The following is a 26,309-nucleotide window of genomic DNA, read 5'->3' on the forward strand; positions in this document are numbered from 1 at the left end:
ACAAATTGTTGGCGCGAAGAAGACGCCCGCGTTACAATGGGCGCTGGTGCACCGGATCTTTTGCAATGTATCGATGCGCTCTGCATTCGACCTGATTTCTCTACCCGTTGGTTTTAATTAACGTCAATTAAGTTGAAATTGTAACGGCTATAACGTAGATACTAGGTATAGATAAAGTGTCACAGCACTATGCCATACGCGATTTATTGATTTAACTTTCATTCGATTATTTTACTATTGGAATTTATTATATCCGATACACATATTTCTACCGCAATATACTTAATGCGAGCTTCTCTCACACAAAGACACAGATGATGTAGGTACCTAATTATTTAACTTTCACGAAATAAAAAAACATTTGGCTTCCAACAACGGTCATTACCGGTGGTTTGGAGTACATTAACCAAAATTGGACAAGTCGCATACACTACTAACTTTTTTGGGTTATGTTGTGGGATACGTTTTTTATATATTGTGAATTTAATGGTATTATAATTATTAGTACCATCCAAGATGTTGAAAATCAATTACAATATTAATTCAATGCTCGTGAAATTAAAGTAACATTGTATGTCAATGAAACACTGGAGACCACAAACGCAAAGAAACAAACAGAAGCATTTTTTTTAAATTTTCTAAGTACATAATGTACTTGTATGTAAACCTTGATAAGCTGACTTTAACTGTACCGTTTTCATAGCTAAACTCTTCTAAAATACTTTTATAACATATTTTATAATTTTATTATACGACTTGCCAGACCAGATCCGCACTACCCTCGACACCACAGTTCACGATGCTCTACACTCGGCGGCAGATAGAGGCAAATGGCGTGGAATGGTCCGCAATAAACTCTTGTTGCGAGGAGGTGGTCACGACCCTCTGTATTGAGGAAACCGAAGCAAGAAGAAGAAGAAGAAGTACTAAATGAATTCAGTAAAATTGAAAACTTCAATACAAATTTGGTAATGTTAAAAATTCAATATTTATAATATCAAATCTCTCACCACACTATTCCAATGTGGAATTTTGTCAAATTGGGGCGTAAGTTTTTTTTTTTATTAACAAATACTGCATGCACGGGGACGGGATACTCAATCGTAATTTTTGGTTGCATTCCCTCCGTACGTGATTGTATGTAATTTTAATAAATTTGTTAAGCGGACAAATTCTCATTATAATGTTGGATACGTTTCCTTTTCCTGTTTCTGTTCGCTGTGTGTTGAATAAACGATAAACCACTCTGCCGGAACGGAACGAATACACTTACGTGTTTTCTTAGATAACCGATTGCAAAATTCCGTTAAGATTATTGGTAATTACATGATTATACCGATCAAGAATTACTATGATTATGAAATCGTATGAATATTTTTTAATAGCGTTACGCATAGCCGGTTTTTCTACACGTTGCTAGGGATGTAGTTTAGAAAAATCTGGGATGATTTAAGTAGGACATTTATTTTTAGCTTTTTTAATTAGAAGTTTGAAGCATTTTGAATTGGTAAAATTATGACTTTCATTTAAATGATCTGAAAAATTTCAACAAGTATTATGAAGACTGACTTTGGTAATTTGTGCTGATTTGCTTACTAGACATTTATTATACATAGCCAGTACTTTTAACCGACTTAAAAAAACTGTAGTTATAGTAGTTACTGTAGAGGAAGTTATAAAATCGACTGTACTTTTTTATATCTGTTACCTCAGAACTTATTTTATTTGTAAGTGAACCAAATTTGATGATTTTTGTGAAAGCTGGTACTTGTAGGTACTCCTGCAGTCACGTTTAAATTTTATCAAGAACTGACCTGTAGTTTTTGAGATAAGAATGTATATTCAATTGACGTCGGCTACATTGATGATATTGTCATTTTATTTTGTTCGCCTATCGTTTTCCGTAAATAATGAGTATAAAACAGTATATATTTTAACTGATACAGAGCCGCGTATCTTAATCTTTTTTCTCAGTGTTTTAAAAGTATTATGGGTGTTATCAAATTAAAGAAAGTAAAAAATTAAAACGTTTGCTAACACATGTTACATGATAATTCCTTCTTTGATCTAGTGGTTAGAAGCCCTACTACTGTTCCCACTGTCTAAGGTAAGCCTTGCCTTAGATAGGTGTGTTTCTTATACCCGTAATAACACAGAAGAAAATTCTACTTTGGGGAATGTAGGCTTTATTCATTATATCATATTTAATCTGTGTACTTTGTGCAACGGAAAAGGCAACACGAAGTCGTTAAATTTTTCCATATTATATTGTAAGGTTCTTAGTTTCTGGCTTTTGTGAGTCGCAGAATACCATTTTAAAAAATAAACGAGACACTTTCTCGTTTAGCGGCAGCTATGAAACAAAATAAACGAACATAAAATATGTGTCGAACATCTGATATTCTCAAGATAAGTAAGTACCTATACCTTTGTCCAGGATCTGAACAACTCGACAAAAAAAAAGCCCGCCCGGTCGAAGCTTATTCCCTTGGTCACTTTTCTCAAATACCGTAAAGTATCTAATTTTATTCATTAATTAAAATTGCCGTGAAGCAGTAATGCGTTTCGGTTTGAAGGGTGGGGCAACCGTTGTAACTAACTATACTTGAGACCTTAGAACTGATATCTCAAGGTGGGTGGCGCATTTCGTTGTAGATGTCTATGGGCTTCAGTAACCACTTAACACTAGGTGGGCTGTGAGATCGTCCACCCATCTAAGCAATAAAAAAAAATAGTATGATATTAATTTAAGTCTTTGCAAAGTTTTATTTCGAACCATTTTAGTATTTCGTTAGAGGTCTTGAACATCGTTATCATAAAATTTCATTATAAAATCTTATTTCTTAGAAAAATAGATTACAACTTTGCTCTTAGCGAATCACTAGAGTATTTATTTTTAAATTAGCCCTGTTTAATATAACCAGGACCAGAACTGGTGTCTTCTGTAGTTATAAATAAAAGATGCCTAAGTGAAAACTTGTTAGTCTATCTGACAGTCATAGATATTCATTTGAATAAAGTAAAACTAGCAAAATTTTTATTCGTATCTGTACCTAATGTGTGGATTTTTTATTGCATTAGTACCTACTTGCAGTATCAAACTACTATTTGTATTTTAGATGACTGAAATAGTTTTGCTCGTAAATATAGACGTGAACTATAATTTAAATAACGGATAGGAGTGAACATCGGATTTCTGAAAGAAAAACGCCAATCAACACGCGTTCTGCTTAACAAATTAATTTGGATCATAACAGAAAACTAGTTCCATAATAACGTCTAAGACGACGGGATGAATAGAATAATCCTGTTTAACTCACCACTAGTTCAAATTAACTGAGAAAAATTCCACATCGACCTCTGTGTACGGCACAAATTGAAAAAAAAAAGAATTTTTAAATCATCTGTGCACTGTGTTTATTTTCCCGGCATTTATATATTTGTTTGCGCCTTCAAGCTTTCGTGGGCAACGGGCAACGGTATCCCGTGCGTTACACCGCACGTTCGTCTTGGAACTGACTAGTGACTTGAACGGAGCATTTCTTTGCTCGACAACTCGAGTCTTGAGTTCATTATATTAGACGGTCGTCGCCATTGCCCAGATCCCACTGGGCTCTTGCAGATTGCCTACTTACTACTTATTTGTTGTTATTATTATAAGAATATACAATAGGTTCTTTTTGGAAAGGGTTCATTTAAAACAATAATTAGGAAAAATAAATTTATTGATTTACTAAGGCATACTAAACACGTAAGTTTCTAATATTAACAACATTAAATCTAAATAGTTTAGTTTTATTATTAATTATAAACCATTAATTATTTGTGAATATGTATATACTTGATCATCAGTAAGATTTATAATGTGTGTTAAGTAATATTTGAGTTTGAGTAATATCATTATTATTTTCATAGCCATAAAATTAACTAAGTTATTGAGCATAGCCTATCATAAAAGACGAACAAAATAATTTTGGTATAAGCAACAATCAACAATAATAATAAAAAAGCAACTGGCAAAAGTTATCTGGATTGCGTCCGCTTTGCAAAACTGCGTCAAATTAATGAAAACAAAACAGAAATAATTTCTTCGTATAACAAATACCTGCATAGTGATAGTAGCGTGGTCTTAATAATAAACCCTTGATACAATACTTCATATTTTTCGACACAAATCGAGATACGCGAGCGAGTTTTAATGTGACGCATTTGTTTTATTGGTATAGTTTGTGGGTAGTTTAGTGATTACCGGAAACTACATTGCAAATGCCGCCTTATGTCTTGAGGGTGAAGGCCCGATTTCATTTAAAGAATCGATCACTCCGCAATGCTCCACAATTTCGCGGTAGCACTGGGCAAAACGGCGGTCTCTACTCCGATTATTTCATCACACTAATATTCACAGATTCTATTCAAAATACTGAAGCTACGTACAAAGTATATACCTCATTCGTCTACCCTTACAGAGCATTATAACGCTTTCAAATAAATTCAATCCAAATTCATACAATAGTTATAAAGAGACATAAAAGTAGTTACGTAAAATAGAAGAACGAGACAGATAATCATGGTTATAGAAATAAGAAAAATTACCAACACATAGTTCAAAACTATTTATTTTACTGACGTTTATATGCATAACTAATTTTCTCACAACACCCACATTCACTCAATTTTAATTGTTAGGGGGTAAGTATTTATTTCTTAAAATCTATAAATTCCATTCAAATTCGATAAATCAATCCAAAATATACACTTCTGGAACATCTAATAATGAAAGATAGCATTGAGAATATCGTTTTTTTTGTAATTACACCAAAACTAGGGCTCTCCATAACATGCAGTCTCTCTGTCACCTCATATGCCTTAGGACAAATTCTGACTCCTATCCAACCCCACTCATAAGTAGTATGAATGTATCCATAATAGGCTTTCTCGGGTTCAACAAAAGCAAAAGGTACAAAAACGACCTATTTAGTATTAAATAGATTTGTTTCATTGCAAGTTGTTCCGCACCCTGAAGAGACATGCCCATTCCTAAATTAATCAAATGCAACATCACAAACCCATAGCTTACTAATAATATATATTTTTTAAATATATTTGCATAGGACATACATATTAATCAAATATATTTATTTATATTACAGTTTTTCATTCGAGAAGTAAATCTTAAGACTCTGATGCGAAAAAGTGTGTCACATTTCACTATTTAATCAGCATAACTATTTTTGGTAAATAATAATAGTGTGAAATAAAAATTCATAAATCATGCCATCAACATAGGAATATCATTGTACAATCATTAATTCCTGAAAGTGAACTCAAAATTTATGAGAGAGTAGGAAAAGAATACTGTTATTATTCATTAATTAATCCTTCATATTATTTCTAAAACATAAATATAGTTCTCATACATAATTTCATTTTCGAGAACAATTTATTAAGATAGTATTGTATAGCTTGGAATTACGTTTCTTCAATGTTAGGATTTTCAGAAAACAGTTGATGATCGTTATATGTCTTAAGATATTTCTTCGTGGTCCAATACAACATGATCCCCCATTTGGTCATCATAAATGACCATACTAATCTAATTATAATGCTCGTTTCTATTGGTGTAACATCTGAAATGAACACTTAAAATCAGTTCTGAGCCAAGCTATTATTAATTCTAAAATCATAGTATCTTTAAATTCATTACATTTTCCAGATCTAGTAGAGAAAATACTTGCATATTTGTCACACAAATCATACAAACTTTTGTTCAAAAAAAAAATACAAAGCAAAAAAACTGAATTTAACAAAAAAAGGAATATTAAGTAATCAAATAAGAATATTATCAATGCAGTCAAAGTCAATTAAATATGCATTATTAAGGAAAACTCAATTTTGATTGTGTTAAAATTTAAATGGGACTATGCAGTTATGTGACAAGCAACAGATTTCAAATAAAAAAGAATAATCAAAATCGGTTCATCTAGATCTAAGTTTTGAGGTATAACACTAAAAAAATCTAGTCAAATTGAGAACCTCCTCCTTTTTTGTAATCGGAAAAACCAGAGTGAATTAATAATGTGGAAAATTTTCAATGATTTTTATACATTATATTTCATTCATTCTATTTTCATTGATATTTCATTAATATGATAAATGTAGCTTCAAACTTTCGTTTAAAATACTCATTTCAATACATTGTACACTAGCTTCTTCAGAATACTGACTTTCAAAGGATTTGTGAGTTCTCACAAAACAAGTTGCCACTAAATATGTCAGAGAAAAAAAAACTTTAAAACTATGCAAATATAGGTTCATTATAACTTGTTTTGATTTACTTCACATATGAGATTAATAAAATATTTTTAACAAGATAAAATGTCATTGAACCTATTTATACTGATAAAATTTTCTGACACAATTTTTAAAGACTATGAAGACAACAACTGCCTCAGCCAGAGATAAAAGAAAATTAATTATATGAAAATTAGAGTTCTGATGGCTTTGTTACACTGTTTGATGTATCATCAATGGTAATAGTTAATTTAAGTTATAAAAAATGACTTTCAAAAATCAGTGGTTGATGCTGCTATGCTAAAAAAGAGATGAGAGTGTAATTTCAAACAATTACTATCCTTACCAGTTTGATAATATATTTCCAAGAATATGTAGAAGATCATCAGAGCACCACCAGCCACAAAGCCAATAATGCCAATATCCCCAATGTATTGAAGGCTTTTTCTCGAAAAGTTTACATGGAGAGATGCCTTTAAATAGTGGCAATGAAGCATTAAAGCTAGGCCGGCATTTATTCCTACAAATCAGGAAAAGCAATTAATTACTTATAAAACTTCCAAATAGTTACAAGAAGAAGTAGAAAATACTTGTATGGAAACAGTGTAATTTGATTTTGAACTTTGTTCTAAGAGTGTTTCAGTCGATATATATGTACAAAATATATTTAGAATGATTAATTTGAGATTAATAAAAGTCGGACTTAAATAATGCAAATTGACAAGATCAAGCACAGTTACAGCCTGATCATTTTATCATCAGTAGATTGGGATATCCTGCCTTGGTTGAGTTGCAGCTACTAATTCTCTGTGAAATCTCATAGTAACAATAGTACCCTCAATCAACTTGTAATAATTTTCTCTACCATTCCCCAGTAACTATTCTGAGAACTGGCCTATTAGCCAGAATCTACATGGTACACATTTTATAAACATTTAGATGAGTAAATAGTAATTCAAATTTCTTGTTATTAGTCAAACAAGCCATGGAAGAGTGACGGCATTGTTTCAACTTGTTTAAACTGCAAAAATGGGTGAATTCTCTTCTTAAGAAAGTTTGAGAAATGTAGTATAGTTATATGTATTCGTTAATTACTTATTAGTTCATAAGTTCCTTCTACAGTCCTCTTTGCTATTCCGAAATGTCTGTCGGACACGAAACTTGCCTAATTATGCATATTTATAAGGAAATTTCCTTATAAAACGTTTCACTTATTTAATCGCAAACTATGGGTTACGGTTACAATGAAATAGCAGTGGTTAGTAGTTCTATTGTATAATACCTGACAGCAGTGCCCACATTCCAGCTTCTATGTTAGCGTATACAATGCAAAAACATATAAATGCGGATACACCCAAAACAAGTCCAATAGAACTTAGCGCTATATGTATTTTAGTACGTAACATATTTGATAATTGTCACTCAGTATGAGATTATTTATATTTCAATAAGGAAGATTTCCTCCCTCCCTCCTTTCCTTAATTTCCTCTCCCGGAGTACACTTCTCAAACACAAGAAACAGCTGTTTTATTTTCAACTTTGTTTGCTAATACACCATAGATTATACACTTAATATACTTGATACTTGATAATACAATACACAAAAGTAAAACTGTGAGAAAACGATCACTATTATTTTTTTAAAGGATTTTATGACCTGGTAACTAAGACCTTTAGGTCAAGTCTTATTTTAATTTTAATGAAAACTTTTTATTGGAAAATTATATTACGAAATGATATAAAGTTAATTAATATCAAACATGGCACGAAATAAAATGAGATGAGATAATATATGGGATGAAATATAATCTCAGTAAAATAGTGGTCATTTACTGAGACTTTTTCAGTGGACTTTTTGGGGGATCCCGAGAAGTTACGTTCAGCGGCTTTATCTCATTTTCCCACATTTGTGCACTATCACCGGTACTAAACAGTTAATAAACCACCGTTATCACACCTTTAAACCTGAAGAAATACTAAATAGACAAAATAAAACAAATCCTACAATTTCACTTCTCGCGTTCCCGCTAAAAAGTCTCATTTTCTTTTTAATAAAAGCAGATAAGCAATGTTGCCATTTGAAGAAGACACAAACGAAATCAGTACTTTCCTTCAAAATTATAAACAAAATCTGTAAAACCATTTTAAACAAAATTCTATTTGATTACCTATAAAATTTAATTAGTCGAAAAAACCCTACATTTTTCTATTTTCATGAATAACGTGCTTGAATTAATCATATACCAATAATAAAGGGTAAGAGTAATCTTCATGCTGTTTTATTATTATTTAATAGTGTTTACTGTTTCTATTGAACTTTCTAGTCATTAACTAAAATCTCTAACCTCGACTCATTCGAGTACAATTTCTCAAATGCGTTTTTGAATGAGATTAGTACGTAGATTAATACTGGGCAGTACTGAAAACAACTATCATTTCAAAAAGAATCTAGCAAAAGCAGTAGTCCATAATACAAATTATTAAGCGCAATCAAGATTGAATGAAGAATGAAAAAAAAAAATGTGTTGTTTTCTTGTATTAACAATGATCACCCGTTCATTTTATTGCTTAAAGTCCCATGTTGTTAAAATTTAGTACAATATCAAACTTAAAACGTTGAGGAACTGGTGGGCCATGACGGAGTCGTGAAAAGCCATATTTATTTTTATTTGTTTATTTTTTATTTTATTTATTGGGTACCAACATGTTATACATCAGCACAGAACATTACAGGTATCATATACATTGATTTCACACTAAATGCTAACACAATTACAGGTACCGATTGCATGCATTCAAAAAAAAGCTGTTCATTATATAAAAAAACAAAAACAACTTTATATAACATTACATGAAGACCTTACATTATTACACATTTACTACCAAATACGCTATTACTTAATTGAAAAAACTCATTGAGCAAGGTTGTAGACTTCTCGTCTAAAACTGTCAACAGGGCCAGATTGTTTTGCCGCAATAAAAGTTGACCCAGTCTGCAAGGAATTCTCTATTGGGATTAAACCAAACGACTTCAGGTTATAAAGACTAACCGGAGGGTTAATAACAATAAAGACGTTAACTGTAAGTTAATATTAATTACCCTTGAAGTTGTGAATAGTGTTGTAGGCGGCCTCTGTGTATCTTCACACTCAGTGAAATCAGTAAATCGTAACACGATTTGAATTTACCTAAGACCTTGTTTTCTTTTCTTTTTCGGGGAAGTATTGAATTTTTATCCTGACAAGAATTTATCCAAACTTTGAATAAAGTAGAAGTTTTTCGGCAAAAGGTTTGGTGAGTATGCTAAATGACTCAAAAAATTCAACCCTAGCTCTTGTAGCTTGGAGACCGTCTGTTATGCTGGCCGGAGATTCGTGAGCTTCCGTCCGTCCGTTCCTTACACAGTACACATCCGTAGTAATACAGGTAACATTTGGGAAGGAGCTGTGATGAATTTTTAATTGAATATTTTGGCACTAGACCACCAAACAGTGACTATGACATTTTAAGGGTAAATTTTCGATTTGGGGATTGCGTAGGCTTTAGGTGCTGAAGCCAGGTCTAATCAACACGACGACCGCTTACGATAAAAAAAATGATTAATAAAAAAGAATCCGTTCTTCATCCCAAGTAACAATGCGGCTTAAAATTCCTTGGTTTCTTTGTCTGTTAAGCAACGCAAGGTATACACGAACGCGTTCGTCGCGCTGGGGATCATTCAGTCTGTGCAGTACCCCTTTTTTTCTGAATCTGCGGTCGATCCTACGACCTCCTACTCAGAACCCGGGCGGAGGTAGCGAGGGAGCTAGCAACTTATCAATTTTATGAATTATTTGTGCGATGCGGTAATTAATTATTGGTGCGATGGTAGAACAGTAGACGGTTCTAATTTTTTCTTAAATTACATACATATTATTTTTTCTCATCACACCATCACCTTCCAGACGTCATCACATTTCCTGTAGGTACAGATACAGCAAGTTTTGTTAAAAGCCATTATTATTATCTTTTGGACAGTAAAATTCAAAATGGACATTTTGACGCCAACTGTTGCACCCGGAATGCGGTGAAATCAACAGTCCGAGTAAAACCGAGATCCAGATCTAAAGCTAAAACAAATATCTTATAGGAGTTTCGGCGATGCTTTATAACTTTCTTTATGAAACTTTTGACAGTAGGCAATTTTAGGCAATGCCTAAGTTTCAAAGATAAGTCGACAGGAATTGAATTACGTGGAATATTCGCCATTAGTAAAGGAAGTGGTTACTGAATAGTAAAATGAAAAAAGATGGATAGTAAATTCAATAGCTTTTTTAATTCGCTTTTAAAAAAAATGTACATATTTGTTTTTTTTGTCATAAAATTAGTGAAACGGATTGATATTTGGAATGCACCTATCATTAATATTTAAATTTCAATGTAAGTTTTAAGATCAATAGTGTAGGTATTTTTTTTATTTTATGAAAATTGATAACAACTTTACTATGCTTGGTTAATAGTGTGACGTCTTTGATTTTTCTCCTTTTGCTTTTCATCTATTAACTTTCGTAATTCATTCAAAGCGTATGCAAGGTCATTATACAATTCTAAATTGAGATCTTCTTGTATATTTAGAAAATCGACATACATCTCTTTGTTATGTTTTTGATTTTTATTAATCCACTTCTTCGTCACTTCTACTAAAGCCTCCAGTTGTTTTCCTGAGTTTGCATTGTTGTTTTTTAATATTATGCTCGTTGCGATTTTCCAATATAAAGGAAAATCTTTGCACATAAATCCGTATAAATGATGTTTGAAATTTGGTTCCATTAATTTTCTTAGGACTTTCTCCCTACGTTCCTGCAGCGTCAAATTCTTCGGGTATAAAACATTGAATGTTTGAAAATTCGTGTAGCTCTTGTTCAATAATCTTCCCATGTAAGGCACTACAAAGTCCGGATAATCGTTCAGAAATACGGGTTGCTGTAAATTGTTTATCTCTAGATAATCTAAAAAGTTTTCATCGTTGAATGCATCTTGGATATTTTTAAAAACGTCATCATTAAACAGCATTTCAAGTATGACAGACGTCAATCTCGTAATGCATATAGTTATGTGTGTTATTTTTGTTTCACGATCATAAAGTGACAAGTTTACTTTACCGTGCTTTAAAACTACGCCATTAGATAGCGTGCTATTATTTTTATCTTTATACAAAATAATAACATCTTTAATATTCATGTTGTTTATTGTTTTGAAATCAACAAGTGCTTGCACATTTTCGATCAATATCTGTCCTATTTGATTGTACCAATAAACTGTGTCGATAATCTGCAATTTTTGTTCAATATACAAAAATAACAGCTTTAAATGTCCACCCATTATACCGTAATTATTTCTGAATTCTTTTTCATATTTAATTTTTAGGTTATTATGCCAGTTACTTTTGAACTCTTCTGAGTTTTCACTATGATTTGAAATCAATATGGCATATTGTTCTTGGAGATATTTTATGAAACTTATCAAATTTTCGCGATCATCAGCAGTCAGATCAATGTGTCGGCCTTTAACGCGTACTGCCTTTTGTTGATTCCTTATTCGATCCTGAACTGCCGATTCGTTATCGGTAAAGAATAATAAATTAAGCAACTCTGTAACTTTATCGGCAACGTTATAACTGATATCTCCAACGTCACTTCCGTATCCGATCTTGAATAATTGACAGGAACTATTCGTTAATGCTTCTTTTACTGTGTCAACATCCGTTTTGACCTGTATTATATGATCAAATGTGTTTCCAGATTTACTTAGTAAATCACCTACTATTTTACTTAAACAAAAAGCGTAGAGATTTTTTCTGTTTTGGCGCATGTAGTGTCTGAAAGCAAACGCTAATTCTGATTCATTGTTGACGTACTGGTAAAAGACGTGAATTTGATCATTTCTCTCGGTCCCTAAAATTTTTAATATATTATTCTTCTGTAGCTTCATATAGGGCACAACGTTTATGATGAATTCAAATATTTGTTCTCTAGCGTTATTTGATTTTAATCTCTTTTTATCGTAAGCTTCCGACATCGCGGTCCTCACGAAAGACGTGACTCTTTTCTCACATTCATCTTTGTCTATCGCTGTTCCTATATCGAACTGCTTCTTAAATAGCATACTAGGTGTTTTTAAATTATCTGGTCCCTCGGTGAACTCGTCGTGTAGTTTCTGTTTGATGTGCGTTAAGTATGTTTGTAGTAAAACAAATATGTTGGTACTCTTACGATTGCTATATTCGAGAAGACCATTTAAGTCTACAGGCTCTATCCAATTGAATGTTTTTGTATTGGCATTTAGTTTTCTATGAACCAAATAGTTTCTGATGGAAACGACGCGATCCGTATCAGTTTTGTTGATAATTCGATCTAGATTAAGCTTCACACCGTTCTCGTCACGAAGTTTCATGTCTTGTAAGGCCACTGTTTCGAGAAAATATACCAAAATATTAGCGTTCCTACCATTAATATAAGTGGCTTCGCCTAATGGCTTCATATATGTCAATAGCGTATTGAGCTTCTGCAATACTATTTGAACTGAATCGTTAATTTCTTTGTAAAGACCTTCGGCAACGGGCTGTTCGCTATCCAGCCTTTTGTTAATTAATCTGGCATTAACAAGCGCGTACGCCGCGTTGCCGAGCTGTAGATTAGCTATTTGTCCATCTGGGACGTGATCTGTGACTATCTGTTTCAAACTTTCATCCATTTTCTGATTCCTAGTGTCTGTGTAATACGTTATAGCGTTATCATAATCTATAATCAGTGTGACCCAAAAGTTTTGCATGTTGCAAACGATTGTCAATCTTTTGGTGCTTTGGTCGATAGAGTCCAAAATCGGTTTTATTTTGTCTATGCCGTCTACCAGTCTGAATACGTGGTCCCGGTCTTGTTGTAAACCGAATTCATCTTGAGCCAAGCACGTTAGCACTTGTTGTCGATCGCTTATTTGTAAACTGTTATTAAAAGCATTTATCATTGCATCGACTGTACTCTGATCATTGGGGTCGACCATTTTGTTGATTTAGATGTTTGTTATACTTGATTTTGCTTTCTTCTGAATGTTTTATATATCTATATCTAAATACGCCAAGTACTGGATCTGGAATATAGAAAAAAATAACACATAAATATTTTAACTATTTTAACGTCAACCCTCCATCCATCAATCCAACCAACCATCAATAGATCATAGATTATTTAAAAAAACTGAATATTGGTTTAGTGATCTTAGCTCTTTCTAAGATAACAATAGTTATGTTAACCGTATTTATAATCATATTTTGAGTACAGATAAATAATAAAATAGTTAATCTTTTAATATGGTGTATTAAAATAAATCTAGGTACCTAAGCAAACAATGACATTACAAAAGGATGAATTATTTTTTCAATAGTATTCCATATTTATAATTCAATGTTTAATTCTCCAACTTTGCGTTTATATTTCTAAATCACACAAAAGTTAACGATAAGTATTACTATATTGGCGCTGGTTGTTGTGTTGTAATTAGTGTATATTTTGTCGGTCTCTGACTCAATCTCAAGTCTAGTAGATCGCATCACACTTTACGTGGAAACCTTAAGTATACACCCTAAAATATACCTAGGTATGATGCTATGTTAATATCAACACAAACCAATCCTCTTATACGAATGTCATAAAAGCATATAATTGTAAATAGACATGTTTTAACAAAAACCGACTTCAAACAGAAAAATAATAATTTCCAAAACAAATTAATATACACTAAAAACAATAATCATCGAAATCGGTTGGCGTGATATTGAGTTATTCATCTATTTGTCGCGCACGTACTTAATGCAAATTTAAGACTTATATGGTTTCCTCATGGATACCATTATCAGAACTGGACTAAATGAAATGGGACCACACGGGGAGCGTCAGCTTTCTAAGAAAAAAAGAATCATCAAAATCGATTCACCCAGTCAAAAGTTATGAGGTAACAAACATAAAAAAAACAGTCGAATTGAGAACCTCCTCCTTTTTTGAAGTCGGTTAAAATATTACAACATCCCTAAGCGTCGGTCTTTGCGGCAGTTGAGTTGTTGTGAAGCTTATTCAGTGTAGAGTGAAATATTCCCGAAAATAATTGCATTCGTACTATTAAAAAGGGATAGTTTTTAAATAAAATTTAATGTAATGAAATACGTCTGTAGTAGTAGTAGAGTAGTAGTACAAGCTTTTATATTTTTAAGTAACACATTAATAGTGGTAGTTTAATCTTGATAGATTTATTAAGAGTTGTTCGAATAACAACTACAAAAGCTAACTTAAAACAATCAATCAAATAGCAAAGTTTTATCAAAGCGTCAATTATTCGCGGCATTTCGCGATAACGTGGTGTCAACATTGAAGTAATATAAAGTACATTATTCGTCATATCAAATCTGAGTCTATTAAAATATAATAAACTAAGACAACTTACTCAATCAGTTCAGTTCAATTCGCGATAAACAAAAATGTAATTTTTCGCTAATTTTTCGGTAAATATGTCCACAAACAATCACATAAGCAGCGTAATGATTCAAAAGTCAGAAAAGGGGCATTGTGAACGTATTCCTGTCAAATTTTCATAAAGTCAATTCGAATGGTTCAATGCGGCAACGTGTTTTTTATCATATAAGCTAGTGCTGAGACCAATATATACATATACTATAATGGAAACAGGTTTTGTAACTAGATTTAAAACACATCTTTCGGGTTTGCGAATCAGAGAGAGGGAGGACGTACCAGCGATGCCAAGGAATTAAGAGGGATAGTTGACGATGTTAAATAAGAAAATACGTTGAGCATACTACTACTATGGAAGATAGGGAATTTATAGTGGTAGATTGAAGAATCCGGTCTATTACCCGTATCTACTGATTAAGGAGCGCACACACTTATGACTAACCTCAAAAGTAAACCATGTGATGACTTTTACATTGACAGACAGCTTGGAACACTCAAAAGACAAGGTAGTGTGACCTGGATAACATTAAAAAAGCATTTACTACAATAACAAATTTAAGTATGTGATTTTTTTAGGCTAGTGAATGAGGTCACAGATCTCCTGGTGTTAAGTGGTTACCGGGGTCTAAAGACACGACACGAAGACACGCCACCTATCTTAGGACTTGAGGTATGTATCTAAGCTGTAGTGTAATTATGTAAATTCAAACTTTTATTCCGAGTTTTTTTTACACGATATTATTCCTTCACTTGGAAGTCATTTAGGGAAAATGATTTAAGTATGTATTTCATTAGAACAATTTGTGTGTGCCTTGCGAGATTCGAACAACAACCGTAGTAGTATACCGGGTCTCTTATCCTTTAGGCCACGAGGACGTCTGGACGTTCACGACGGATTTTATTGACATCTTTATTTTCTCGTCGAACCAGTATTCGGAGCACGTATTTATACATACGCGTACTCGTAAGACGCGGTCCTCAATACGTTTTACTGGTACATCTCTATACGGATCATCACTAAAATAATAATGCTTTAATTTTATTATGCGGTCCCATACAATTGTGATGAATGACAATATAGGTATTAAAAGTTAAGATACTTTTAAGATTCAGATAGTTTTACGAATATTATTTGTTTACAATCATGTTTTGAGTTTTATCTTCGAATACAAAAGCCTATGATAATATAATAATAATAATATATAATCGTATATAATAATAATATATCACTCTATAATCGTGGAAGCAACAACTTTATTATGTGGTTATCAAATATTACCTCTTTGGTTTGGGCAGAATTACCTCATCACGATCAAAAATATCTTCTTGTACTGTAGATGGTGGAAAAATACGAGATAAGCATAGAGAGACTCCGATACTAATACACTTCACAAAGTTACCGACCACGGCCGGGAACCGAGTCCGGATTTGTAGCCAGCGTTACTATGTGATTATCCATTGCGTACTAATAATATGCACAATGTATTTTTCCTACCAATCTGTATGTACCCCTGATTCGGTTATTAAGAATCGAACCTGCGTGTTGCGTGTTGACAATCGACAGCCTTCCTAACTTTCTATCCCTCAGCCCATTCCTGTTGTCGTTGCTTCAATAAAATTTGGACGGTCGGCAATGTCGGCATTCAAGTTGTGGTATCTCGTCTGCACGGACGTAATGTTCGGTCTGGGGGCTCGCCCTCAAACTCAAATAGACTTAAGAAAATTCAATTAAAGTTTCTGTAGGCTGCTCCACTGGCAGGAAACGCATTTTTTGCGTATGTCTTTATATATGTATATTTTTGCGAACGTCAGTGCTTTATGATAATATGCGGTTCAGTGCGGCAACGCGACATGATTGGCGAGGACGACGCCAGGGCATATATGTAGGGACTGGCATCTTTTTATCCTTTTCTGCTGGCGTCTTTTAGCAACAAGCTTACGACGCACTTAGTGGTATGTTACTTGTCCATAGACATCCTTATATAAATCGAAGCGCTTGAATTGAGCTTTCAACCATGTTATCAAAGTCTTAATTAGATTGGGATACCATTAATATTGTGTTATATTAAATAAGGCTTAGTTTAATAAGGTGATTGGGGATCTTGTGAGTCCACACGGATAGGTACCACCAGCCGTGCCGACTGGAATTTTATTTTATTTCATGCGTGAAGCAGTAATGCGTTTCGATTTGAAGGGCCAGTCGTTGTGATATAAAAACTGAAATTTCGATCTCGTGTCTCAAGGTGGATAGCGGCTTTTATATGGTTGATGTCTATGGGCTCCTTAACACCAGGTGAAGAAAAGATCTTCTTTTATTATCCAACTTAACAGCAATTTCGTGTTCGGGGCTTCTCTGATGAAACTATGAAATTAACGTCAGACTAATTAGATTAATAAATCAACAGTTTTTCCCACTTGTTACAGAGTATCAGGCGCACTTCACGCGGCTTATTAGTCTAGACAGAGTAGGTATCTCTACCGCTGTGCTTTGAAAATTTATTTTTACAGATGGATGAAGCTAGCGGTTAAGTGGCTACCGGAGACCGACACATGTGGTCGAGACGTATTGTTATTATTGTTTATTTTGATTATCGGATAAACTACACATACATACACCAGCACTCTACATGGAACAAAACAAAGGGAACCAAACACGCTTCGTAGACCCAGATGTCTAACGTTTCTAAACTCATCATCATAGATCCCTTTAAGTATGTACGGTACATATGTACACATTTAGAGAGAGTGAGAGTGAGAGAGAGAGAGAGAGAGAGAGAGAGAGAGAGAGAGAGAGAGAGAGAGAGAGAGAGAGAGAGAGAGAGAGAGAGAGAGAACATACTTTATTGCACACCAAAACACAATTAACATCAGAAAACAGTGAACAAGCAGATACGTTTGTACAATAGGCGGTCTTATCGCTAAAAGCGATCTCTTCCAGACAACCGTATAATTACCCGAAATTTTGGACAGATAAAGACACAGCAGGTATGTTACGGTGTACTATTTAACAATACATTATTAAAGAAAATACATCCATACAATAAATATATATACCTACCATTAAATAGTTAGTCTGGCCATAAATACTGTTACAATTAAAAATAAACAAAATATTACATTTGAATTTGGAATCTGTCATTTTTATATGATTGCTCATTGAGTTTTCTCATTTTGGCGCCAATACATTGTACAATATTTTGCGATATTAAAATGAATCGGTGTTCTTACACAAAGAAGGTATGGAGCCAGATGCAATTTTTAAAACTCTCCATACGCTTGGTATTAGTAAAATGTTTGTGTACCGGGCTATTAATAGGTGCAATGAGACCTCCTCTGTTTATGACAGAAAAAGATATGGCCCTCCCAATTAGTGTTCGTACGAAAAAGGTGGTCAAAGCAGTAAGGGAAAGAATTCGAAGAAATCCTGTCCGAAAGCAAAAGATTTTATCTGGGGAGATGAAGATAGCACCTAGAACCATGTCGCGTATTTTAAAAGATGACTTAGGACTTGCAGCCTATAAGAGACGTACTGGTCATTTCTTAACTGATAATTTAAAAGAGAATAGGGTAGTAAAATCGAAACAACTACTGAAGCGGTACGCAAAGGGAGGTCATAGAAAACTTTTGTTTACGGATGAGAAATTTTTTACAATTGAGCAACATTTTAACAAACAAAATGACCGTATTTATGCCCAAAGCTCTAAGGAAGCATCCAAATTAGTCGACAGAGTGCAACGTGGGCACTATCCGACTTCAATGATGGTTTGGTGGGGTATTAGCTATGAAGGAGTGACTGAGCCATATTTTTGTGAAAAAGGTATCAAAACATCGGCACAAGTGTATCAAGATACCATTCATGAGAAGGTAGTGAAGCCCCTTAACAACACCATGTTTAATAATCCAGAATGGTCCTTCCAGCAAGACTCGGCGCCAGTTCATAAAGCTCGGTCTACGCAGTCTTGGTTGGAAACGAACGTTTCGGACTTCATCAAAGCTGAAGACTAGCCGTCGTCTAGTCCCGATCTTAATCCACTGGATTATGATTTATGGTCAGTTTTAGTTGAGTACGGCTTGCTCTAAGCGCCATGATAATTTGGAGTCCCTAAAACAATCCGTACGATTGGCAGTGAAAATTTTTCCCATGGAAAGAGTGCGTGCTTCTATTGATAACTGGCCTCGACGTTAAAAGGACTGTATTGCAGCCAATGGAGACCACTTCGAATAAGCTTTTTATACTTTAAATTGTTTTATATTTATGTATTAAACTAACACACTGTAAAAGTAATATAAATGTTATTTGTCATAGATTTTTTTTTGTTTTCCTTTGTAACAGTATTTATGGCCAGACTAAGTACAATACGAAATCACCATAATATGATTTATATTCCAATATACTTACATACACATAATAAATAAACAGTAAGGATAAAGCATAAACAAGCAAAGAACACTAGGCGGATAGGTAATGTTCCTTCAGCATTCTTTTAAAGCAGTTTAAAGTTGGAGTACTTCCGCTGCATCCGGCAGAGCATTCCACAATCGAACCGCCTGGATGGTGAATGAGTTATCAAAGAATGAAGATGAATGCGCCGGCATTTTCAGTCTCAGGCTATCTGATGATCTCAGGGAAAAATTATTCAAAAAATCATCATTCCAATCAAACGATTCGCATATAATCTATATAATATATAAAAATGAATTGCTGTTCGTTAGTCTCGCTAAAACTCGAGAACGGCTGGACCGATTTGGTTAATTTTGGTCTAGAATTATTTGTGGAAGTCCAGAGAAGGTTTAAAAGGTAGATTTGAATATGAAAATGCTCGAAATTAAATAAAAATAACAATTTTATTTTGCCTTTGATGTGTCTCCCGTCGAACGGATTCCTTTTGTTTGTTTTAAGTTTATTTTACACAAAAGTTTAGGTCTTTTATTTATTGATTGAGGCACTACGAAGTCTGCCGGGTCAGCTAGTTTATTTAATAAATACGAATATTACAGGGTGATATTCACTAAAACGACAGAAAAATCAATCGTATATTAACTCAATTTAATTTTTTACATACCATAATTAAACTTCAATAAAATTTAACAATTGCACATTTGAATACTCAAGAAAAATATTGTATTTGTAAACTACATAAAAGATACATCGATCTTCACCAAAACATATATAAGATTTTCCTTGGAATATTTTTTTTTTACTTATCTATACATATAAATAAAATTGTAGTCTGTCTGTTTGTAATATTGAAATAACCGCTTTTTACTACATACATATGAATATATATACGGTACATAGACCAAAATAACATTTTTTACGATTTTTGTCTGTCTTTCTGTCTGTTTGTTCCGGCTAATCTCTGAAACGGCTGGACCAATTTTGAAGAGACCTTCACTGATAGGTAGCTGATGATATAAGGAGTAACTTAGGCTACTTTTTTTAGAATAGCTTCGCTTCGCGGCGTCACCCGCGATACGACAATAACCGCGGGTAACATCGCGGAATTCAACTATTCAATAATAAAATTTAATGTTTCCGAAGCGAAGCGAGGCCGGATCGCTAGTCAATAATAACATTTCATGTTTCCGAAGGGTAGCGAGGGCGGGTCGCTAGTTTCAAATAAAAACAAAGGCCTTTCCCTTGTTTTGTGAGTTTTCACATCACTTTACAAATCCTCCAAGTTTTTTATTATTTTTATCATAACAAAACAATACAATGCGCCTAAGGAAACCCCAATGTCAGGCATACATATGTGTAATAATATACCAATAAAATAATCCTTACCTACCCTTTTATTGATAAAAGTGGTATTTACGCTCCTTTTTTTTCTCTTTTCCTATTTTTGCTCCTTTGAACCACCGTTTATTAATAAAGTTTTATTTAAGTAAGTAATTAAGTAAAACTTACATGCTTAATATAAATAAGGTAGTTCCCAAAATTCTATCTTCATACTATATAAAAAAAAAAAAAGTTTGTCTTTCTTTTACATCAAAACGAAGCAACCGATTGACATTATTTCTTCAGAGATTGCATTAGGTCAGGAGATTGATATAGGCTACCTTTCATTCCGAAAAAACATTCCCACAGGACACTACACCGACTCTTCCAGGTAGTAACCTATAAGCTTCAGTGTTTATGCATTACAATATTATGTAGGTATGTATAAATAACTTCTTTTTTTTTTTGGTCATTAGGAAATCGCCGGACTTCCGACCTCCACTGGGGACGGCGGGCGGAGCATGTCGGAGTCGAACCGACTAAAACCTCCTGTCGCTCAACAACCAACGTCCAAACCTCACGTGAGACAGAACTCATGAAAAGGCAAAGGGGGGAAAGTGAAGTGTTTAGTGCGGAGCACATCTCTCCCATCACCCTCCCCCTCGGGACGCCGAACTGGCGGTCGTCGGCGCCACGACCACCAGCCCTCTCGGTCGGCAGGCTATCCGGAGCCCGCCTACATGGCGCCGGTTAGAGTGAGCTATCCTACGGAACACCCCGCTGGGTCAGAACCAGCGTGGGTCGAGGATAGCCGGCCTTCCATCACCCGGATGCTCTTGCGTAAAACGCGTGCAGAGCAGCTTGCACGACGTCTTCTTAGGTCCCCCTCGCCGGTCCCCAGACCGACATATGAGGGAGACCCAAAACACTTAGAGGGCCAGGGTTTGGGCGAGATCCGCCTCCCTGGCCCCCGCTCGAAGGCAGCGGGCTTGCGCGTCTCTAACGCGCCCCGCCGCCTCCTTTTGCGAGATGATGCACTCGCAAAAGTCGAGCATCGCCTTCCACGACTCGTCGTCGCCGAGCATCGATGCCACAACACTCGGCAACGACAAGTCGTTTCCTATTTTTGCGACGAGGACACGGCGCCACCCCTCCCATGCGGGGCAGGCGACGAGCGTATGCTCTGCCGTGTCCAAGTCGCAATCACAATGGTGGCACTCTGCCGTCGGCTCGGCTCTGATCCGGTGAGTTCCTGTCACCGAAGCAACCATGCAAAGTGAGGACCTGCGTGAGCCGGAAAGTGAGGCGTCCTCTGTCACGATTCACCCAATGGGGCGAATGGACTGGGCGAATCGCCTCGACGGTCCTACGACCAGCCGAAGGATCGGCCAGCCGCCTGGACCATGATTCCAGCACGGACCGCCGAGATGTATAAATACCTAATTATACTTATTCATTTTTTTTTAAATCAAATATTTACCGACAGTCCTCTTTCTTTGTGTAACACGACAATTCCCTAGTTTTCAAACGCTCACAGGGCTGGAATAGACCTGGAATAGACCCTCGACGCTACTAGCGAATAGGCAAATGAAAAAGAGTTTGCGTTCAGATTTGACGAGTCAGTAGCTATTCAATACCACGTTGTACTCTATGGGCTCTTGCGGCAGCTAAACTTTTTTTTTTCCTACCTAAGCTGCGAGCTTTGAGAGGCTATATCAGCGTAGCCTTAACTAGTAGGTGAGCTCACGGGGGCTCAAACCTGACGACGTTGCTAACACGAACCCTAGCAAGAGCCGTGCTTTGCAGAATCTACCACCGGATCGGAAACGCGACTCACTGAGAAGATCCGGCGAGAAACTCAGTGGGCTGTGTCTGAGGGTGCAGCTAAACAACCAGTGCGCCGTGAGTCAGTTTATCGACGTTATACTTGTCGTATTGCAAAATATTCAAACTGTTCAGTGTGTTCCATTTCGTGAAGTCGGTTTTAATTTAAATAGTGGTTTATAGTAATTAGAATCTTTGGATGTATTTAATCTAGACGTTAATGGAACTCTGACAAGTAATAAAAAATATGTTTTTCACCTCAGCAGCTCAAGCATGCCGCTTTTGCAGTGAGACAACAGTGAACAAAACGCGATTTTGATTCGAGCGTGGGTCAAAGTAGCTTTTTAATTTTTCAATCTTCAGTGCCACGAATTGACATTGTTCAGCCATAAATTTGTAACATTCGAATTTTACTGTGCTCTGTCTCTTTCACACGCATATAAAAAAGCGAGTGAAAAAAACAAACCCCTTCGAAATTCGATTTTGGAATTCGACCTTAAAGAAAACACGTTCGGAAACACGTAATACCCTAAAATTTAAAGATATTTGTAACTAGCGAACCGCCCTCGCTTCGCTTCGGAAACATTAAAACACACATGAAACAAATAAAAAAAAAAAAAAGAAGTAGCCTATGTTCATCAGGGACAATGTCGGCTTCTAATGGAAAAATAATTTTTCAAATCGGTCCAGTAGTTTCGGAGCCTATTCGAAACAAACAAACAAACAAACAAATCTTTCCTCTTTATAATATTAGTATAGATAAAGAAATTACGTTTTTTTTTAATAGTTATTTCAATCTATTCCTGTTCATTTCCGTCTCCTACGTAATATGTGTTCTCAATGCTGAGGTGAAAAGTTATGTGTGTAATAAGAGAGCAAAGTTTTTTGCATCTCGTCCTGTTGAGTCCCTCACTACGCTCAAGATTCTCCCGCTACGCATAGAATCATAAACGCAATCAATCATAGAATCCTTCGCTTGCTCGGCACCAAAAATCAGCACTCTAAACAAAAAACAACTTTGCTCTCTTGTTACACAAATAACTACTTTCATTTATACAGTAAGATCAAATAAATAATTATATTATATTCAAATAAATCTGTATTGACATATCAATAAAAATTTTTTGTTCAAATGTACAGATTGCCGCCTTTGATAATAGACGACTCAGATGTGTGAGGCAGTCAAATAATTATTATTTACCAGTAAAATGACCGAGGTGAAGCTTATTAGGTTTGTCTTAATGAGCTTATATATAAAGTATTATAAAGAAAATAACAGCACTATTTTCTCAGTAATTTTTGCAAAATGTAATCTAAGCTTTTATTTTATAGTCAACCCAATTTCAGTGGTTTGTTCTTTTTAACAATACGAGCTGATTTATTAGCTTATGAGATGTTTAATCTTATAGCGCAATTAATAAATAGTTTTTCAGCTTAGTGCTTATAATGCTTAGAAAAGTGGCAATACTAGATGAATTATCTTTTTTTTGCGCTACCTATACGCTGATAGCATAAGAGGCTATTCCAGCTACGCCAGGACAGGGTGCATTATCAATATGGCATTTGTCATTAATAAACCTCTTTTTATATAATTCAATTTGTCAATTAATAAATTCAATATAAATTCAATATACATTCAAATTTAATTTAACATTTTAAAGACAAAACTATATTGTCTAATGATATAAGAACATGTATCTGATAAACATAACAATATTAGCCAGCTTAATTTATACAAAGTTTGTTAAAACTAAGATAACATGTTTCTAAATGGTTTATATAACATTGTTTTTCATGGTTTCATAAATTTTAAATAATTTGGTCTAATTTTACTTAATGCTACCGGATCGAGGTCTGACCTCCTGTGATTGCGTAGATGACTCTTCATGTTACCTCTTTGAGCGTAGCCTCGACTGCAAATAGGGCATTTGTATGGTGTTTCTCCTGTATGTAATCGCATGTGCTCCTTCAAATAATCATCATGATAGAACCGAGCACCACATATACTGCACTCTGCCGGTCTTTGACCTGTAAAAACAAAGAATCTCATTGATAATGTATTTATCATATAATTTATCTAAAAAAATTCTAATATTAATTAGTAAATTATATACGTTTCATTACGTGCTACCATCACAAAAGAAATTAGGCAAAATATTGTTTGGGTTATAAGGAATTTATCCAGAAAAAGTAATAGTATTATTCTTACTATAGCTGCAAAGCAATCAAGTATTCTACTTTGAAAGGTAGGATTATCAGAAACACTATAGCTGTGTTTATTACGAAGCGTAAAAAAAATACGGATTTATATCTAAATCAGACTAACAGTAACCTCAAGAATTCTTGTGTTTATACAATTTAGACATTATTACCAGTCTACCATGCCACTCTCAGTATGTAAGCACCCCTTTGTCATTATTTGATATTTAATATAAATTATTTCACAATTTTACTATTATTTTGGAATTTTTTATGCCTTAATTACAATCCAATTTCAGGTGAGCTCTTCTGCCTGTCTGCACTAATAAACGCATATGAGCAGTGCGAACTGCCAATATACATCACACTATAGTCAAAGTTATATATAATACGTATAAATATGTTAATATACAATTATATTATTAACCTGTATGTATGGATCTCTCGTGTACTATGACAGACTTAGGACACTTGTACACCTTGCCACATATTTTGCAGGAAAATACTTTTTTCGGTAGGTTCTTCTTGTTATGAACGTGTTTTATATGACTGCCTAATTCTCCTTTGAATGCAAAACTGAGAGAGCATATTGTACATTTAAAATTCTTGCTTTCAGCATCATGTCTCCTCTTAATGTGACGGTTGAGGTAGTATTCTGATGATAATATTTTGGAGCATTTCGGGCATTGTTTCGGAATACTAAAATGTTTCAGTTTCTTGTGTGTTGCGAGTTTGTCTGTATTTTTGCAGACTTCACCACAAAGGTCACATAGTTTTGCAGGATCTAAATTCTTTTTAACTTTAACTTTAGGCTTGATTTTTGCCTGTTTAACTACTTTTTTGGTTTTCCTAATTATAGTTTCACCCACTGTTACACTGCAAAATATTTTAATTTTATTTGTTAATGTTATTATTTATGGAGTTAGTAGAACTATCTGGCATAGTACAATAAAAATATTAATTTCAGTACATCATATGTAAATGTAAATATAATATTACCACCATTTATTATCTGCCCATATAAAATTGCCCTCTAAAATTGATGATGCTATTTTATTTGTTTGTGTTCTATTTCTAGACTTAGAATTACTTGACAATCTTTTTTTCAAAGGTTCCACTTTAACCTTTTCTATATCCAACTGCAAAGGTTTAATTAATTCTGTTAAACTTTGAGCATTGTCTTCTTTTCCTTCCTTTCCATTTACTATTTCCTCCTTTATTGCAATATCTGTGTCAGATTCCACAGGTTCTTCATATTCACTAGTATTTTCTACCTTCACGTCAGCAAACTGTTTCGATAGAAACTGATTGGATTTTCTATATTTATCAATGAAACTAATGAATGTATCCAGAATATTGTTGCATTTGGCACAAATGTTACGAGGGTAACCAGCTATATCTTTAATCTGAAAGAACAAATCTCTCTCAATCGAAAATTTTCCATTTATTATTCTTTATACACAACCAGTGTTTTACCTTCTCATTTAGGCAAACGAAAATTTTGGAATTTATATTTTCAGTGCAACTTTCAAAAATGAACAGACTGGCCCCCGGTTCCAAGCATATTCTACACAATAAGGTATCCATATTATTATGTTTAAGTATTAAAATTTTATTACATTCACAAAAGTAAGTGGCGACGAACTTCAGAAAATCAAAACATTGTGAATATTGTGATAAACTTAGTCTAACATTGACGTTTCCCATAAAAAAATTTTTATTTTATGACCTGGTGACAGAGACCTTTAGGTCATAAATATGTTTCCCATAAATAGTCT

General features: G+C 34.3%; 4 protein-coding genes across 5 annotated transcripts in view; all 4 read right to left on the minus strand.

Annotated features, from left to right (window-relative positions):
• The window catches only part of cyr (cypher), a 45,323-nt gene extending 41,806 nt beyond the window's left edge, over positions 1-3,517 (minus strand). The window contains exon 1 of the mRNA XM_028188026.2: positions 3,321-3,517. The gene's annotated coding sequence lies outside the window, so the exon portion shown is untranslated. The remainder of the gene's footprint in view (positions 1-3,320) is intronic.
• Positions 3,518-3,707: 190 nt separating this feature from the next.
• LOC114253373 (heme transporter hrg1-A) lies at positions 3,708-7,893 on the minus strand. The gene is made up of 3 exons (XM_028188242.2): positions 7,574-7,893; positions 6,638-6,811; positions 3,708-5,627 (listed from the first exon to the last, which is right to left on the minus strand). Exons 1-3 carry the CDS (start codon positions 7,695-7,697, stop codon positions 5,470-5,472), a joined length of 456 nt encoding a protein of 151 aa, XP_028044043.2. The 5' UTR covers positions 7,698-7,893; the 3' UTR covers positions 3,708-5,469.
• Positions 7,894-10,586: 2,693 nt separating this feature from the next.
• Positions 10,587-24,350, minus strand: LOC114240585 (uncharacterized). 2 transcript variants are annotated; one of them, XM_089735034.1, is made up of 2 exons: positions 24,226-24,350; positions 10,587-13,416 (listed from the first exon to the last, which is right to left on the minus strand). In XM_089735034.1, exon 2 carries the CDS (start codon positions 13,327-13,329, stop codon positions 10,774-10,776), a length of 2,556 nt encoding a protein of 851 aa, XP_089591160.1. In that variant the 5' UTR covers positions 13,330-13,416; positions 24,226-24,350; the 3' UTR covers positions 10,587-10,773. The 2 variants fall into 2 exon arrangements, with proteins under 2 accessions (XP_089591160.1, XP_028026973.2); XM_028171172.2 differs by lacking the exon at positions 24,226-24,350 and adding an exon at positions 14,764-15,233.
• Positions 23,500-26,220, minus strand: LOC114252584 (uncharacterized). Its single transcript, XM_089735037.1, has 4 exons — positions 26,008-26,220; positions 25,531-25,937; positions 24,959-25,407; positions 23,500-24,360 (listed from the first exon to the last, which is right to left on the minus strand). The coding sequence occupies exons 1-4, from the start codon at positions 26,116-26,118 to the stop codon at positions 24,125-24,127; spliced, it is 1,203 nt and encodes a 400-aa protein (XP_089591163.1). The 5' UTR covers positions 26,119-26,220; the 3' UTR covers positions 23,500-24,124.
• Between the last annotated feature and the right edge of the window lie 89 nt (positions 26,221-26,309).

This window comes from Bombyx mandarina, chromosome 18, assembly GCF_030267445.1.
Source record: "Bombyx mandarina strain Sakado chromosome 18, ASM3026744v2".
Lineage (NCBI taxonomy): Eukaryota > Metazoa > Arthropoda > Insecta > Lepidoptera > Bombycidae > Bombyx > Bombyx mandarina.

Excerpts from the sequence above, each read along its gene's own strand:
- LOC114252584 (XM_089735037.1), bottom strand. The coding sequence starts at position 26,118 with ATGGATACCTTATTGTGTAGAATATGCTTGGAACCGGGGGCCAGTCTG. Across the intron at positions 25,938-26,007 it reads TCGTTTGCCTAAATGAGAAG|ATTAAAGATATAGCTGGTTA; the intron begins GTAAAACACTGG and ends TTGTTCTTTCAG. Across the intron at positions 25,408-25,530 it reads TGGGCAGATAATAAATGGTG|TGTAACAGTGGGTGAAACTA; the intron begins GTAATATTATAT and ends AATATTTTGCAG.
- LOC114240585 (XM_089735034.1), bottom strand. The coding sequence starts at position 13,329 with ATGGTCGACCCCAATGATCAGAGTACAGTCGATGCAATGATAAATGCT.
- LOC114253373 (XM_028188242.2), bottom strand. The coding sequence starts at position 7,697 with ATGTTACGTACTAAAATACATATAGCGCTAAGTTCTATTGGACTTGTT. Across the intron at positions 6,812-7,573 it reads AATGTGGGCACTGCTGTCAG|GAATAAATGCCGGCCTAGCT; the intron begins GTATTATACAAT and ends CCTGATTTGTAG. Across the intron at positions 5,628-6,637 it reads GGAAATATATTATCAAACTG|ATGTTACACCAATAGAAACG; the intron begins GTAAGGATAGTA and ends TGTTCATTTCAG.